The sequence below is a fragment of the Castanea sativa genome, chromosome 8 (genome assembly GCF_040712315.1).
Source record: "Castanea sativa cultivar Marrone di Chiusa Pesio chromosome 8, ASM4071231v1".
Classification (NCBI taxonomy): Eukaryota; Viridiplantae; Streptophyta; class Magnoliopsida; order Fagales; family Fagaceae; genus Castanea; species Castanea sativa.
The window spans coordinates 686006-702077 of record NC_134020.1 but is presented as its reverse complement, the minus strand read 5'-3'; the positions used below and the strand labels follow the sequence as shown (position 1 = coordinate 702077).

Genomic DNA, 16072 nt, shown 5'->3' with positions numbered 1-16072 from the left:
TGTCCAATTTTTAGTTCTTGCCTTAGGTCCCAAAATGTCTAGGCCGACCTTCAATGCACTCCCTTGGACTTCTTCTTCTTCTTCACACAGTTCTTTCTCCTTATTTTCTTAGTCTCCCCATCGTTTCCCCTAACCCATTTACGAATGGCTCTAACTATTGCCTCTGTGTTTGATTATTAGATTGGCAGTTTTTAAGAGTTTTTTTTTAATAATTTTTTTTAATATTGTAATAGCACTCAAACCATGATTTAGTTTCATGGCTAAAACTATTTAGAAAATTAAAAAAAGAAGAAGAAATTTTGTTTTTGTTTGTTTGTTTATTATTATTATTATTATTTTTTGGGTGTGTTTATGTTTGTTTGATATGTTAGTAATTGCATCTGAATGATATTTTTGGCCATTGATATGTCAAGCTATTATAATGGGTTCAATGAGATAATTTTTAAAAATACTAATTTTATGATATTTACCTGGTCAGGATTATTGAATAATTTTCGTTGTTAAAGTTTGTTAACTATCCTGAAATATTGAACCAGTGGTTGATGCAACACCGTTTAAAAGCCACACTTTATAAATAAAAAAATTAACCGGTTAAAATACGATTTACATGGAGGTAGAAATAGAGAGAGGGGATGAGGGCTGGGACACGGAGAAAAGGTCATTAGAAAAATGTGTTTAGCCAACTCAATTACATTTTCCATCCAATGACATAAAATCACCATAATTTATGTGTAGAAGCTATATGTGGATGCATCAGCAATAATATTCCGGAAGCCGCCAATTGTGGATGCCAACATAATAAAAACTCCAACGGATATGCAACTCTGCAACACATTTCTACCAAAAAAAAAAAACTCTGCAACACATAAACGACTTGCATCAGTGGATAAATAATCATTTAATCACCAAAAGAAGAAAAGGGATACTGTTTGCACAATATGATTTACCCAGTTGTTGATCCATTTGGCTGGCGCTAAATCTTTTTGGCTTCTTGATCACTAGCCACATAATACTGGGGAGCTGCAACAGTGCTCAATATTAATTTACTCTTTCAGTTGTAGTGTGTCATTGGGGGGGGGGGGGGGGGGAATGAAACAACAGAAGAGAAGCTTACAAAATATGAAGTGGGAGCAAATCCAAATCCGCCAAAGAAACCAAGAAGATCCCCAAAGAAAGGAAAGGTGACTCCAATGAATAATGTAATGCTGCAATATTTCAGGAACTTATTAGTGGTTTTAATTAAAAGAGTGTGACGAAATTTTTCTCTCTCTGCCTATCTCTGTTTCTCAGGCTCTGGTCCTTTGAAATGTCAAGAAGAACCTCACCTACATAAGAAGATCTAGCAATGAGTAGAGTGCAATTCCTGGTGGGAAATTCATCTTTTTCACCATCATCGTCTCCAGCAAGTCAAATACAGGCATGGCATAGACCTACACATCTTTCTTCATTACATGTTGCTGCAATCCTCACGTAGAGTGTGTGTGTGTGTATAAATATATAAGGGAACATAATCACCTCCATTTCAAGTGAAATGGAGAGCGTCAATTTCATAGTTTAAATTTTATTTCTTGGATTTAAATTGTAAGGACTAAAACGACACTTAAAATTTTAAAATAAAGTGACATTGTATATGCTTTTAGATTTGTAATGTCTAATGTAAACTATGAACGAATCGATTTTAAATGGAGAGACAAATATAAGCGGACGTGTACATGTGTACCATGCATGTATACCATATAAACCGAGAACCATAAATTTGTACCTGGTAACTGCCTATGACATGGATGACCAGCATTAGGTTAATTAGCTAAGGCAATGGGCCACACTGGTTTCTTGAGATTCATTAGCACATTGCCATCAACATCCTGCCCAAATGCCCAGTATCCAATAAGGGCCACCAGGAAGTAGCATATTGCATTGATAAAATAGGCTCCAAGTGCACCTTTCCACATGGGTACCTTTGAGTTGATGGAATTGTGGCCTGAATTTCAAGGGCCACAGCATGCCCAGCAAATGCGAAAGAGATTTGTCCCAATGCATTGAAGACATAAAACATGTAATCAGCTGAGCTAGTTTTTTTGTAAGCATAGCTCACATTATCTATCTGACCTCTAGCCACGCAACCCACCCAGGCAATAGTTGAATAACTGCAATTTAGAAAGATGTATTTAAATCCACTATCTTTCAATATTCCACACGGTTGTTTCCAGAGTAAGCAGCTTTACAAAATAGCCAGAAATTCATAGGAATGGTGGTTCTCAAGTAAGTTGGATTAAAAATTGGAAAATTGCTCTAGTTTATGTACCTCTAGTGTTCTCGGATGCATCTTTTTGCCACTTGAGCTGCCTATTTTTCTCAAAGTGGTTCATGATTTGTTGTGCACGTATGTACTTCATAGTTCAGGGGAGGCATGGCCTATGACTATGAGTTCATTTATGCTGAGAGGAGTTATAATCAGGTGGCTTAATAATGTGTTAGTTTGCCGGAAATATCAAGATTTAGATGCTTGAACCAGGGCTGGACGTTGTGCCACTAAAATTACCAATTTATTCTTTAAGGATTGCGAAGCTTTGAGTCTTTGACCAACTAATTTATTTAATGAAAATTTGTCACTTTCTGACAAGTATAGAACAACTACAACAATATACTTTAGTAAGTGTTGCTTAACCAACTCAAATATAAGCAACACAACCTTTATCTACAGAACTTGGGGTTGTTTTTGCTTCAATTGATGCAGTTCTAAGCCCTTAATTTGTTTAATTCTATGTCAAACCAACTTTAATATGAGTTGAGTGAGACAGTATAAGTCGGCCCCAGTACCACCCAACTTAGGCCTTCCATCATTTTCCAACCTAACATAATACTTCTTTCCATTCTTTTCTTTTGGCTTAGAAATCAAAGTTAAAAATAACTTACTTTCCCAGAAGGTGTTCTGAATCTACCATGTACTCAAAATCTAAGCTGAACAAGCATGCATAAGTTGGTACCTTAATGACATGACTGCTGCTGCTGCTAGCGAAACACCAGCAACATAATTAAAGTTGGGTAGCTGAGGCAATAAGAAATGGATGCCTCCAAAGATCAAAATCCAGTAAGATTGTTTGAGCTGTGTGCAATTGGTGCTGGCCATCTCCATAAATTTCTTGAGGCACTTTCCCCCAGTGACCATATACAGTGTCACACACAAACAAAGTCCATGCCATCCAAACAGACCATAAGAGCTTTTACTGACTCCAGAAACTAAATACAGAGTTAGCCGACAAGCACAAGCCACAACAAACAAGTTACCACCACGTACACCGAATCTTCTTAAATGTCATTTCCCATTTTCAATAAATATAAATTTTCTACTTTTCCCCCTTTCCATTAAACACAGAAAAGAGAGAGAAGCAAAAATAACTACAAAAGGCAAAAACAAGAATCAAGCAAACATAGCAACTACATACACTACAGGACAGGTACGAGGTACAAGGTACATAAACCCAGTCTCAACAAAAATCCCAAACATTCTGAGCATCAAAGGACATTAATAAGTAGAAGCTAAGCATGGACATTGGACAATGAGGTAAACTAGAAGTAGCTTGAGCCGTAGATATCACGGGCGGCCTCGAAGAGCTTCTCACTGAAGTGTGCCTCACGTCGGGAGCATTCAAATTCTGCTTGCTTAAAAGATCTCCACAGCTTCACTAAGTCTGCAACAGTGCCTTCAGGAAGTAAATCAGACTGGACTCCTTGTTCATTGATACGAGCTTCAAATCCTTTAAATATGATTTTTGACTTGTGACTGTCATCACCATTATCAGCACCTTGTGATTGAGGTTGAGGGGTCTTAGTTGTTTTCTTCTTCTTCTTCTTCTGAGTTTTGGCAGGCTGTGTGGTAGCAATAGCATCAGGAATATGGTTCTTGCTCTCGTTCTGCTTAAGTTCAACTTCTTCCTCTGAATCTGGTGCATAATTAAAAACACGTTTTTTCATCAATGGGGGAGTTGAGTATTCTTCGCTGGCCATGGCCATGGAGTTAGGTGTTTGAGAGAATTCTTGGAGAGAACTGCTGAAGCTGTTTGAGAAGAGAAGAGATGAGATGAGAGGTCGTTAATAAATAGACTAAATAAATCTACAGCCTTCGCCCTTAGCCCCTAGCCCTTAGCCAGTGATTAGAGTAACAATAATAATGATTAAACACGGCTAGCTCTCTTCTCCAAAAAAAATTACACGAAGCTCAACGTACACTTCCCTTTTACAAATCAGAACTATCTATGCACGCATGGTCTAATGCTCTAGCACTTCAAAATCTAATTTGGACGCAGAATAGCCATGACATGTGGAAATATCTTGTCTATAATTTAGATTAGATTCATCAATTTTCCTAATAGCTTAAAAAGATGTCTGGGTTTGACGCGTGAGATAAACGATAAATCAGAAGTAAAAACACAATATAGAGAGTTAGTAGTTTTTGTCTATTACGTTAGAGGAAACCTCTAGAGACTAAAAAGACACTAGGATTATAATGACCATGGCATGGTGACTTAATTTTCTTAAATAACATTGGATATTTTCTTAAATTATCACATCTAATTATTTCATTTTTTTTATTCTTAAATATGTTCTGATTATGCTTTTCCAAAAATTCTCATTTTTTTATTTATTTATAGAAATTACACTTTACCACCTTAAACTATGCACCAGATTACACTTTGCACCCTAAACTATCAAATACACACTTTGCACCCTAAATTATTACACTTATCACACTTTGCACCCGGTGTTACTTTTGCTGTTATGTTTAAAATCTTGCTGCATGTGACAAGCACATGCTTCATACTTAGGTAGAACAAACTTAAAAGACTGAAATGCCATTCTTCAAAATTAAAAAACAGTAAGATTCCGTTAAACATAACAGCAAAAGTAACACTGGGTGTAAAGTGTGATAAGTGTAATAATTTAGGGTGCAAAGTGTGCATTTGGATAGTTTCAGGTGCAAAGTGTAATCTGGTGCATAGTTTAGGGTGATAAAGTGTATTTTTTTTTTTTTCTGCACTAGATAGTCAAAGAAAAATTCTTAAAACCAGAAATCAATTTCTCTTAAATTTCATCATGTAAAGTTGATATTTTTGTGCATGACTTAGTGATACCTTGCTTTTATATATATATATATATTTATTTATTTATTTTTCTTGTCCAGCGATGATACCCATCATCATCATCGAGATCCTGACCATGACAGTTCAAATGATAGTAGCTGTCACGAAGACGAAGAGTCACCTTCCTCTGAATCCTCCCTTAAGCCAGAAGAATTAGAAGAGGCAACAGCTGAAGAAAAACCTTTCTCGATAATATAACCTAACCACTACATCATGTTACTATCTATTTATTTTTACTACTCTATGACAAAAAAAATACTCCTTATTGGCATAACACGATTCTCCTTTTTCACCCGAAACTTTTGATTGTAACAACATTATCTCTTCTTTTTTCAGTTCAAATGGAGTCTTTTCAAATTAAGGATTACAAAATCTTATAAAGCCTTTTTACAAGTAAATAGCACACTTAAAAAAAAAAAAAAACCACATCCGGTTAGTTTTCCTTTTATCCCTTTTTTTTATTAAATTTTAAAAAAGAGACAATTTCAAAGATAATATTCAAATCCTAAATTTAAGGTCTTTTAATTTAACAATTTTCAAAATTATAACTTTTGATTTAGCCTCAGGTTCCATTTAAAAAATAAAAATAAAATTAAAGATATTATTTCTTTTTCTAAATTTTTTTCTTTTTTCCTAGAAATTTTCACACATTCTATTTATATATATTTTAATGCTTTTTTTTTCCCTTAAAAATTAGAACACACTATCTATATCTCTACAAATACACATCCTCCTTATCCCTTAAAATCAAGAAAATACCACGTATTCTTATTATTAGGGACATACCACGTATCCTTATTTTCCTGAATGCAAGTCAGTTGCTAAAAGATAACATAAATAGAAGCTCTGTCCCCTGAAGCAATTTAATGTAAAAAAAAAAAGTCCCTTTCTTTCTCTAAGGCAGAAGCATTCCTTTGACTTATTTCTATGATAATTATCTTAGTACCCTTTATTTCAGAATCTTATATGTATGAGTGTCTCTATTCTACATAGAATTTATAATTCTGATTTTTTTTTTTTTCATTTTTTATGGTTGATTATGATTTGGTCTAGATAACATTCAAGAAAAAGTAGTAACCATAAGATAGAATTGAACCTATCAAAAGTTAGGGATGAACATTGAGATCACAAAAATTAACTATGCTAATATAATAAATGGATTATGTAATGTCACAAACAAGATGCACTCTTATTATGCATGTGTTTTAGTGTGATTTCAAACTACATTTCGTTTAAAGATTCTAAGTCTGAATCCTAGTCTCACCACAAAAAAAGAAAGAAATGTGATAACTCGTAAGTAAAATGCCCAAAGCCAAATTGTAGCATGGTGTTCAAACCTTTCATATAGGCAATTCTCATGTTAATTTTATGCCACTAAAATAAATGTTTAATTGCAGTAATTCAATTAAGTGTTTTGTGTTTTTCAAGATACGACGAAATAGGTTCAAGAATATTGTATATGCAGAATTAATCCCATACTCAGTTACTCTTTTTGTTTTTTGTTTTTTTGTTTTTTTTTTACAATTTTAATTAAAAGTTATTATTTGTTGTATTTATCCATTCTATGTAAAAGGCACGTGGGTAAATAAGTTTTTTCTTCGGCATTCGTTTTGTAAGGGTGTAATTGTGAACTATAGAATCTCCACATTTTCTTTTGTGTGTGTGTGTGTAATTTTTTACTCTTTAATGAGAATTGATTTGCCCATCATACTGGCATGCCCTAACGTTAAAGGGCATGGAAATAAGAGAGACAAAGAAGGATGAGATTTCAGTGGAAAACGAGGTCATCAGGCTTAATTTCATCGATGTATGTATATCGATCTCCATAAAGGAGTTTGAATTTGAAAGGCTGCTGCATTGCGTTCACCCTTGATTTACTCATTCATATATTCTATAGAATTGTTAGTAGACATAAAATTGAAGTAATTTGGTGCACTGGCCATGTTATGCACCATCTCTCACATAATAATGAATCTTTACATATGGGTCTCCCACACATGATACATGGAAACCAAACCAAATCTATATAAGAGATCCAAAAAAAAAAAAAAAAATCTATATAAGAGGAATGTGTAATAATTTTCTATGGAAAAGTTTCCCCACAATGAGAGTAATAATTTTCACATTTACAAGTTAAATTTGAAAACATTTCAAGTTTCTATTATGTGGCTAAAATATGCCTAACCACATTTGTGTGTTCTTTTCTTTCTATGAATTTTAATTAGAATTTTAAAGCCCAAAATAAAATGCCTATTATCAATAGAAAATAGAGAGTTTTCATATATCGAAATCTCCCTAGCACTCTACCTTTAGAATAGGCCAAATTTCCTTACCTTCAATAGATGTAAATAAACATAATTTGAGACAAGAGAAATAAATCATTTAAAATTTTCAATTCAAAAGGGAATATAAATAGTGTATAGCATTTATTTTTTTAGTAAGTCTATACTTTGATACTTCATTTTTGATTCTGAAAGAAAAGTGTGGGCAGGTTTAGTGAAAGCTAAAACATGTTGTAAAATTTCCTTTAATTTATTGCTAACCTCATCACACAAATGGAAATTTTAAATTTTATAGCAAAACTAAAATTGACTGTTGATGAAAATGTTGCTAAAAAGGAGGGACGATCATGTACTTCGAAAGTACTTAATAGTAATTGTATGGATACTTCCCCAATTAATCGGATTTATCCGCTTTGGGGAGCCAGTCCCTCACGGTTTATCGGCTCAGTACCGAGTGTGGAGAGCGTACGGATTTTCACCCTCTGGGGGCTTGACACCGCAGTCCCACATCGGCAAGAGTTCCCTCCCACATATGGTTTATAAGCTTCTGGAGCAACCATATGTGTACCACTACAACACATGTGGGAGGGAACTCTTGCCGATGTGGGACTGCGGTGTCAAGCCCCCAGAGGGTGAAAATCCGTACGCTCTCCACACTCGGTACTGAGCCGATAAACCGTGAGGGACTAGCTCCCCAAAGCGGATAAATCCGATTAATTGGGGAAGTATCCTCACAGTAATTGTATGGATGAAATTATTTTTTATTAGTTTTATAAAACTATAATTATACTTTTTTGGAAAAAAAAATTAAAAGTGGTATGTACTATGTAAATCAACTTTAGATAAAATAGGGTACAATTTTACTGTAAAATATGTAGAAATTCATAAATGCAAAAAAAAAAAAAAAATGACATCAATTTTACCATAACCATTGTTTATAGGGTGCAATTTTATAGTATATGATTTCTTGATTTTATAGATTATAGATAGACTTTATATCATACTTTTTTTTAATTTTTTTTATTATGTTATACTAAATTAAGAATGAGTAGAATATAAAATTTCACAATTGCCAAGAGTGTTATAGTTCAACTAGTTGGTACTTCTCGGTGTTTTCAATGGAGAAATCTAAAGTTTGAATTCCCTCTTCCCATTATAAGTTGTAAATATTGAATTATTTAATAAAAAAATCAAAACTATATATTTCCACCAATTTTTTTAGGGATACAACTTATTGAGATAGAAAATTGTGGAAAAAGATGTATCCCTAAACTTATTTCTATTTCCACCAAAATTAAATATTGCTTAGGGAATTGGAAAAATACCAAATAGTTAAACTTTGGCAAAACTACAAATTAGGACATTTAAATTTGGTCCAATGTTATTGTGGGGCCCGAGGACTGAAGAAGGTACTGTAGTATTGATGTTGTAATGTCCTATGTCTGAAGAGGGAGTACACTCAATGAGAAGAGGAGACGGTTCGAAAAGATCCTTAGGAGCTCCAGGAAGGGAGAATTGACTTGAGAACGAATGACATAGAGGTGAGGGGAAGTTTCTAGTAGGAAGTGGGCTGGGGCCTCTGCATTAAATGGTGGACAACAATTTTATTAGCTACATTAATAAGGAAGTGACTTGAACAGTGCAACTCACAGCTAAGAAAACTCCTTCTACCACATTCTTTAGAGGTTTAATGGGGTAAGTGTCACCAAAATGAATGAGGTAGGTAGAGATGGGAGGTCAAGATGACAAGGAGGTGAAAGTATATAAGAAAAAGATGGTTTACAGATTGAGGGACTTTTTGCAAAAAAGAGAAAAAAGAGAAGAGTTAAAATCAGAACTTAGAGAGAAGAAAGTGAATAGTGTCTTTTACTGTACATCCTTAGCATCCTTGGGCTAACTTGTATTAAGACTATTTACCACATATTCAATAAGAAAATGTCTCTCTTCCTTACTTTCATCCTCGGACAAGGCTCACTCCTATTGTTTGAATCCATCTCCTACAAATTTGTTGATTTGGGCTAAAATTGAACTGCACAAATCCATTGTTCTAAGTGGGCTTGGGCTGTTAGATTTTCTAGTCCTTACAATTGGCGCCGTCTGTGGTAAACATCAAGGTGCTGTGGATTTGTCTTGAGTAATGTAGGCCAAGATAGGGAAGAATCAATTGGCTTGCAAAAGGAAAACAGTTTGTTAACTTGGAGCAAAGGTGAGATAGGCAACGTACCCCAAGTGTTATGGTGGAGTCTTACCACACCGATCGCACTGAGCGAAGTCACTCAAGGACTAGAAGTTATGTTTCCCATCTCCCCCATCAAGTGATGGTTCAAAGGGATAGCAAGGATCGCTCATATCGTCATAGATCCAAAACTTTGTCTAGTGAGTCCTATTCCACTTCTTCATGCTAAGACAGGTTGGCGAAAAGCAGTAACAAGCGTGAGAAGGGGTCTTCTCACCATGGCATGGGGAATGATGCGATGAGTAAAGCCCTATAGCAAATTTCTAAGTCACCTTTTGTTAGGAGGATTAACAAGGCCAAGCTCCCTCATCGGTTTTCTTAGCCAACGTTCACCATTTACAATGGAAGGACTGACCTTGTGGAGCACGTCAGCCACTTTAATCAGAAGATGTCAGCTCACTTTGGCAACAAAGCTTTGATGTGCAAGGTTTTCCTTTCCAGCCTTGGGCCAGTGGCTATGCGTTGGTTTGATGCTTTGGAGGAGGGATCAATAGGGCCCTTTGAGGAGTTAACAAGGGAATTTGGGGCTAGATTCATAACATGTAGTAGAGTCCCCAAGCTAATAGATTCTTTACTGCCTATGGCGATGAAAGAGGGAGAGACACTCAAGACTTACTTGGATAGGTTTTGGAAAACCTATAATGATATAAATGGGGACTTTGAGGACGTGGCCGTGAGAACCTTTAAGGTTGGGCTCCCTATTGAGCATGAATTGAGAAAGTCGTTGACGATGAAGTTCGCTTCAAACATGCACCAGCTAATGGATCACATAGACAAGTATAAACTGGTTGAAGAGGACCACATGTAGGGTAAAGGCAAGGCTAAGATCTTCTCAGAGAAGAGGGATCCTTGGGGAGGAGGATATTAGGGTAATCGCCCTAGGAGGGATTTCCCTAGTCAGATGTCATCCATAGGGGCTCAATTGGTTAATTCACTGTTTAAAGAGCTAGTGTATCAGATACAAGGGAAAATAAAGAAACAGCCCTATTTCAAGTGGTCCAATAAGATGGGTGGGGACTCGTCCAAGAGAAACCAAAGCCTCTATGACCACTACCATCAGGATAAAGGACATACTACAGAGGATTGTAGGACCCTGCGTGATCACCTGAACCAATTGGTGAAGGCAGGGAAGCTCTATCAGTTCTTACATCAGCCTATAGGGCAGTTTGGGCACTCAGGAGTTGAGTTACATAAGAATTGTGTTCCTCGGCAAGCATTGGGCACTATTAACGTGATCTTTGCCAAGCTAGGAGGTGATGTTATGGCTTATTCTAGGGTCATGTTCGTGGGTGGGGACCCTAACTTAGAGGCCAGGGATCAGGCTCTTAAAAAAGCTAAGGTGATGGCCACCCTTACCCTAAGTTTTTTCGGGGAGGATAAAGAGGGAACATTTCAACCACATGATGATGCTTTAGTGGTTACCATTAGGATCGACAGATATGCTGTAAAGAGGGTCCTAGTTGATTAAGGAAGTAAAGTGGAGATCTTGTACCCTAATTTGAACAAGGGGTTATTCTTGAAGCCCGAAGACCTGGAAAGGTATGATTCACCATTGGTGGGTTTTAATGGGAAGATGGTGATCCCCTGAGGAATGATAAGGTTACCCGTAAAGGCTGGGGATAAGGAGGTGCAGGTCAACTTTATTATTGTAGAAGCTTATTTCCCCTATACAACTATCCTGGCCAGACCCTGGCTTCATGCTATGGGTGTGGTCTCTTCAATCTTGCTTTTGAAAGTTAAGTATTCCACTCAGGGGAGAGTGGGAGAGCTAGTTGGTAGCCAGGAAATGGCCATGCAGTGTTTGGTGTCGGCAATTACACGGCCTCCCGTGAATCCCGTTGCGGGGGCAAGGGAGATAACTCCATAGAAGCTAAAGGGCCCTGTAGAGGGACATGAGACCGGGTAAGTAGGGAGTCATCTGTGGACCTGGAGAGAGTGGTAGTAGAGAAGGATGAGGAAAGGTATTTTCAAGTTGGGTTCCAATTGCTAGAGTTAGAAAAGGCTGAGTTGGTGAAGTTTCTAAAAGTTAACATTAGTGTGTTTGCTTGGAGCACATATGATGTACCAAGTATTGATCCTAGGTTTATCTGTCATCAATTGAATGTGAATCCTGAGGCTACACCCTGTAAGCAGCCTCCCCAACGTTCATCCAAAAAGCAACCCGAGGTAATGAGGGTTGAGGTAAACAAGTTGAAACAAGCTGGAGCGATAAAGGAGATCTTCTACCCCGAGTGGCTGGCTAATACTGTGGTGGTGAAGAAGAAGAATAGGAAGTGGCGTGTTTGTGTGGACTTCACTGACTTGAATAAGGTTTGCCTAAAGGATCCCTTTCCCATCCCTAGGATTGACTAATTGGTGGATGCAACAGTGGGTCATTCTCTTATGAGTTTTTTGAATGCCTTCTAAGGTTACCATCAGATACCCTTGTCATTGCCCGAATAGGAGAAGACAGCTTTTCGTGCTCATAATAGGAACTACCATTATCGGGTGATGCCTTTTGGCCTTAAGAATGTAGGATCCATGTATCAGAGAATGGTGACGTGAATGTTTGAGTCACAAATAGGGAGAAATATGGAGGCTTACATTGATGACATGGTGATAAAAAGCAGGCAAGTAGAAGATCATTTGGCGGACTTGGGAGAGATATTCTCAGTTTTAAGAGAAAAAAAGTTACGCCTGAACGCTTCCAAGTGTTCTTTTAGGGTTAGCTCAAGTAAATTTTTGGGCTACATGATTACGCACCGAGGGATTGAAGTCAACCTCGAGCAGATTAAGGCTATTAATAGCTTGCACCCTCCTCGGAATCCTAAGGAGGTTCAGAAATTGACTAGGATGGTAGTGGCTTTGAATAGGTTCATTTCTCGATCTGTAAACATGTGTCATCCTTTTTTCCAACTTCTTCACAAGTGGAAGGACTTTCGCTGGACCGAGGAGTGTGTAGAAGCTTTTGAGGAGCTTAAACAATATTTGTCTAGCCCTCCAATTCTCTCCAGGCCCAAGAAGAAGGAAGTGTTGTATGCATACCTGGCAATTACAGATTATGCTGTCAGTCTCGTCTTAGTCAGAAATGTGGATAGGGTTCAGAGGTCTATCTACTATATCAATAAATCTTTGCAAGAGGCTGAGATACGTTATTTACCCCTAGAGAAGACAGTATTGGCCATTGTGCATGCCACTAGGAAGCTTCCTCATTATTTTCAGGCTTATATTGTGGTGGTGCTTACCTAGCTCCCCTTGCAAGCTCTTTTACAAAAATCGAACTATATAGATAGAATTGCTAAGTGGGGAACCATGCTGGGAGCATATGACGTTAAATACATGCCTCAGACTGCTATAAAGGGGCAGGTATTGTTGAAGATATGGATAACTCTAGTCTTACAAAGGGACCTATAATTGAGGTACATAGCATCCAAGTGGGACCAAGTTGGATGGACCCCATAGTAATTTTTCTAAAGCAGGGGTCGTTGCCCGAGGATAAAGGTGAGGCAAAGAAGGTGCATAGAAGTGCTCCTCGTTATTGGCTATTTGAAGAACAAAAGTTATACAAGAGCTCTTATTTAAGGTCGAATTTATTGTGTGTGCATCCTGAAATGGTGGAGCCCCTGTTGGAAGAATTGCATGAGGGCATATGTGCGAGTCACACAGGTGGTAGATCTTTAGCTCATAGAGCCCTCACTCAGGGATACTAGTGGTCGAGCATGAAGAAGACCTCCCAGGATTATGTGAAGAAATGTGACCAATGTTAAAGATATGCCCTAAACATTCATCAACCAGGGGGAGTCCTATACCCACTATCCATCCCTTGGCCATTTGTTCAATGGAGATTGGATATAGTTGGACCATTTCCCTAAGCTATAGGGAACCAAAGATGGCTCCTTGTTGGGACGGACTACTTTTCCAAGTGGGTAGAAGCTGAGCCACTAGCTAATATCAGGAACGTGGATGCTAAGAAGTTTATTTGGAAGAATATTGTCACAAGATTTAGAGTCCCACACACATTGATTTCAGATAATGGTCTTCAATTTGATAGTAAAGCCTTTCGAAGATATTATAGGGAGTTAGGGATCAAGAACATGTATTCTACACCTACTTATCCTCAGGGCAATGGTCAGGCCGAGGCCACCAATAAGGTTATAGTGTCGGGGCTGAAGAAAAGATTAGATGATGCTAAGGGAAAATGGGTGGATGAACTGCCTCATGTATTATGGACTTATCGTACCACGCCCCGAAGATCAACAGGGGAAACTCATTTTCAATGACTTATGGGACAAAAGCGATAATTCCTCTCAAGTCAGGGTTCCCAACTTTAAGAACTGATCAGTTTAGCATCAAGGAAAATAATTGTTTACTTTCGAACAACTTAGATGTGGTCGAGGAAAGGATGGAGGTGGTTGCAGTAAAATTGGCACATTACCAACAGAGACTTAAGCAAGGGTATGATAAGGAGGTGAAGTTAAGATCGGTAGCTTCGAGGGATTTGGTTTTGAAAAAGGTAGTGGGGACAGCGAAAAACCTTGCCTGAGGAAAGTTGGGCCCTAATTGGGAAAGGCCATATAGGATAAATTCCACTGCTAGCATTGGAGCTTATTGCTTAGAAAACTTGGATGAAAATGTAATTCCTCATCCTTGGAATGTAAATAATTTATGGCTGTAGACATTCGATTTTGCACCCATGATTTAATCAAGGAGAATGACTCGAATGACCATCCATGTACCCAAAAAAAAAATCATAATTGCATCACATGCATCATTCTATTCTTGCATTACATACATCATTTTGTCTTTGCATTACATGCATCATGTCATTCATTACATATCATGAAAATGATTTTGAGATTCTAACTGTCGCAATGGTGTTTCTAGTTTTTAATCGGACCATCGGATCAAAAGATATCGCATGATCAAGTTTGCAAGGTCCATATGCATTGTGTCTAGGAAGAGTCAACCACACACGATTAATTTAAATTAATTCTGATTGGTCAAACAATTAAAATTAATTAAATAATTTTGTGATTGGTTGATAATTAGTGTTTAAGATAGAGATGCACACATAGGAATAAAATGGATGATTGGATAACAATAAAATTGTGGATAATCAGAACTTTATCAAGATTTACTTTAAGGGATTTATCCACAAGATAATTGTTTAAGATAATTATTCTTAAAAAGCTTGAATAATCTAAAAAAAAGATAAAAAATCATAGATGGAGGATGAAAACAATCTAGATACAAGGATCGGCCAAAAAACTCTAGAAGAGGAGTCCAAATGGCACCAGAACACGAAAGCGAGTTTGGCCTCCAAGAGCCAATTCTGCACATTTGGAGTGCCGAACAGCACTCTAAAAGTGCCAAATTGCACTTGGATGGGCTTTGGCCGAACGGCCTTTAGAAGACGATAATGCACACCTTTTCAACAATGCGTCCGGATTCAAACTCTAATCGCCCGTACCTATTTTTTAGAGTCCTCTGACCTCTATAAATAGAGGCCGAACCTCATAATTCAGCACATTTTTTTTACGCTTTGAGGGCATACATTTTGAGACTAAAAGAGTGTTGATATTCTTTGATACTCTCTAAGAATTGCTACAAGAATTAGGGTTTTTAGGTTTCAAGGATAACTGAATAAGTTTCTTTGAACCCTAAACCTAAAACATCCGCTTAAGAACAAAGAGTGCTCATGTAAGAGGTTGTTTCCTTTACCCTATCTTTTCCATGCTCCCTTTTATGTTGATGAATGTTTATTTCCAAAACATGAATGATTTGTAATTGTTTTGTTTAAAGCATGATTGTTTTTTCCATATAATTGTTATATTCTTTTTCTTGAATGTCAATAATTTGCATGTGAATAATACTTGTTCTTGAAATAAAAACAGATCTACATCTTTATAATATATAGATTGACTTTTTTAATAAAAAAAACGGATCTACATCTTTCAAGATGTAGATCTAAAATTTTCTCAATATAAAAACAACTGCATCTTTTCTAGATGTAGATCTGAAATTTTCTCAAATTAAAACTGATTTGTATCTTTCTCAAGATGCAAATCTGAATTTTTTTATATACATGCAAATTGTTGAAAAAAAGGAAGAGATCACGTATTACTATGTTTATTTTTGTGTTTGTTTTAATTCATGATTGCCCAAATTCAAATCATGAGTGAAATTCTCTTCAAAAAACCATTTTTTTTTAATTACAAAATTAAAACCAATTTCTTTTATCATCACAAAACAGATTTGATTTTTTTACAAACCCAAAAATCGTTTTTTTATCATCACAAAACATATCTGAATTTTTATCTACAAAAGCCACTTTTTCTAAATACTACACAACAGAACTGATATTTATAACAAACCCAAAATAAATTTTTTACCAACAAAAACAGATCTGAATTTTTAAACAAAAGAAGAAATTT

The 16072-nt window shown here is 36.6% G+C and overlaps 1 protein-coding gene and 1 pseudogene across 1 annotated transcript; one reads left to right on the top strand and one right to left on the bottom strand.

Moving 5' to 3' along the window:
* Window positions 1-725: 725 nt before the first annotated feature.
* On the bottom strand, window positions 726-4014 carry LOC142607582 (lysine histidine transporter-like 6; annotated as a pseudogene).
* Window positions 4015-10560: 6546 nt separating this feature from the next.
* LOC142607581 (uncharacterized) lies at window positions 10561-11127 on the top strand. The gene has a single exon (XM_075779125.1). It carries the CDS (start codon window positions 10561-10563, stop codon window positions 11125-11127), a length of 567 nt encoding a protein of 188 aa, XP_075635240.1.
* The last annotated feature ends 4945 nt before the right edge of the window (window positions 11128-16072 follow it).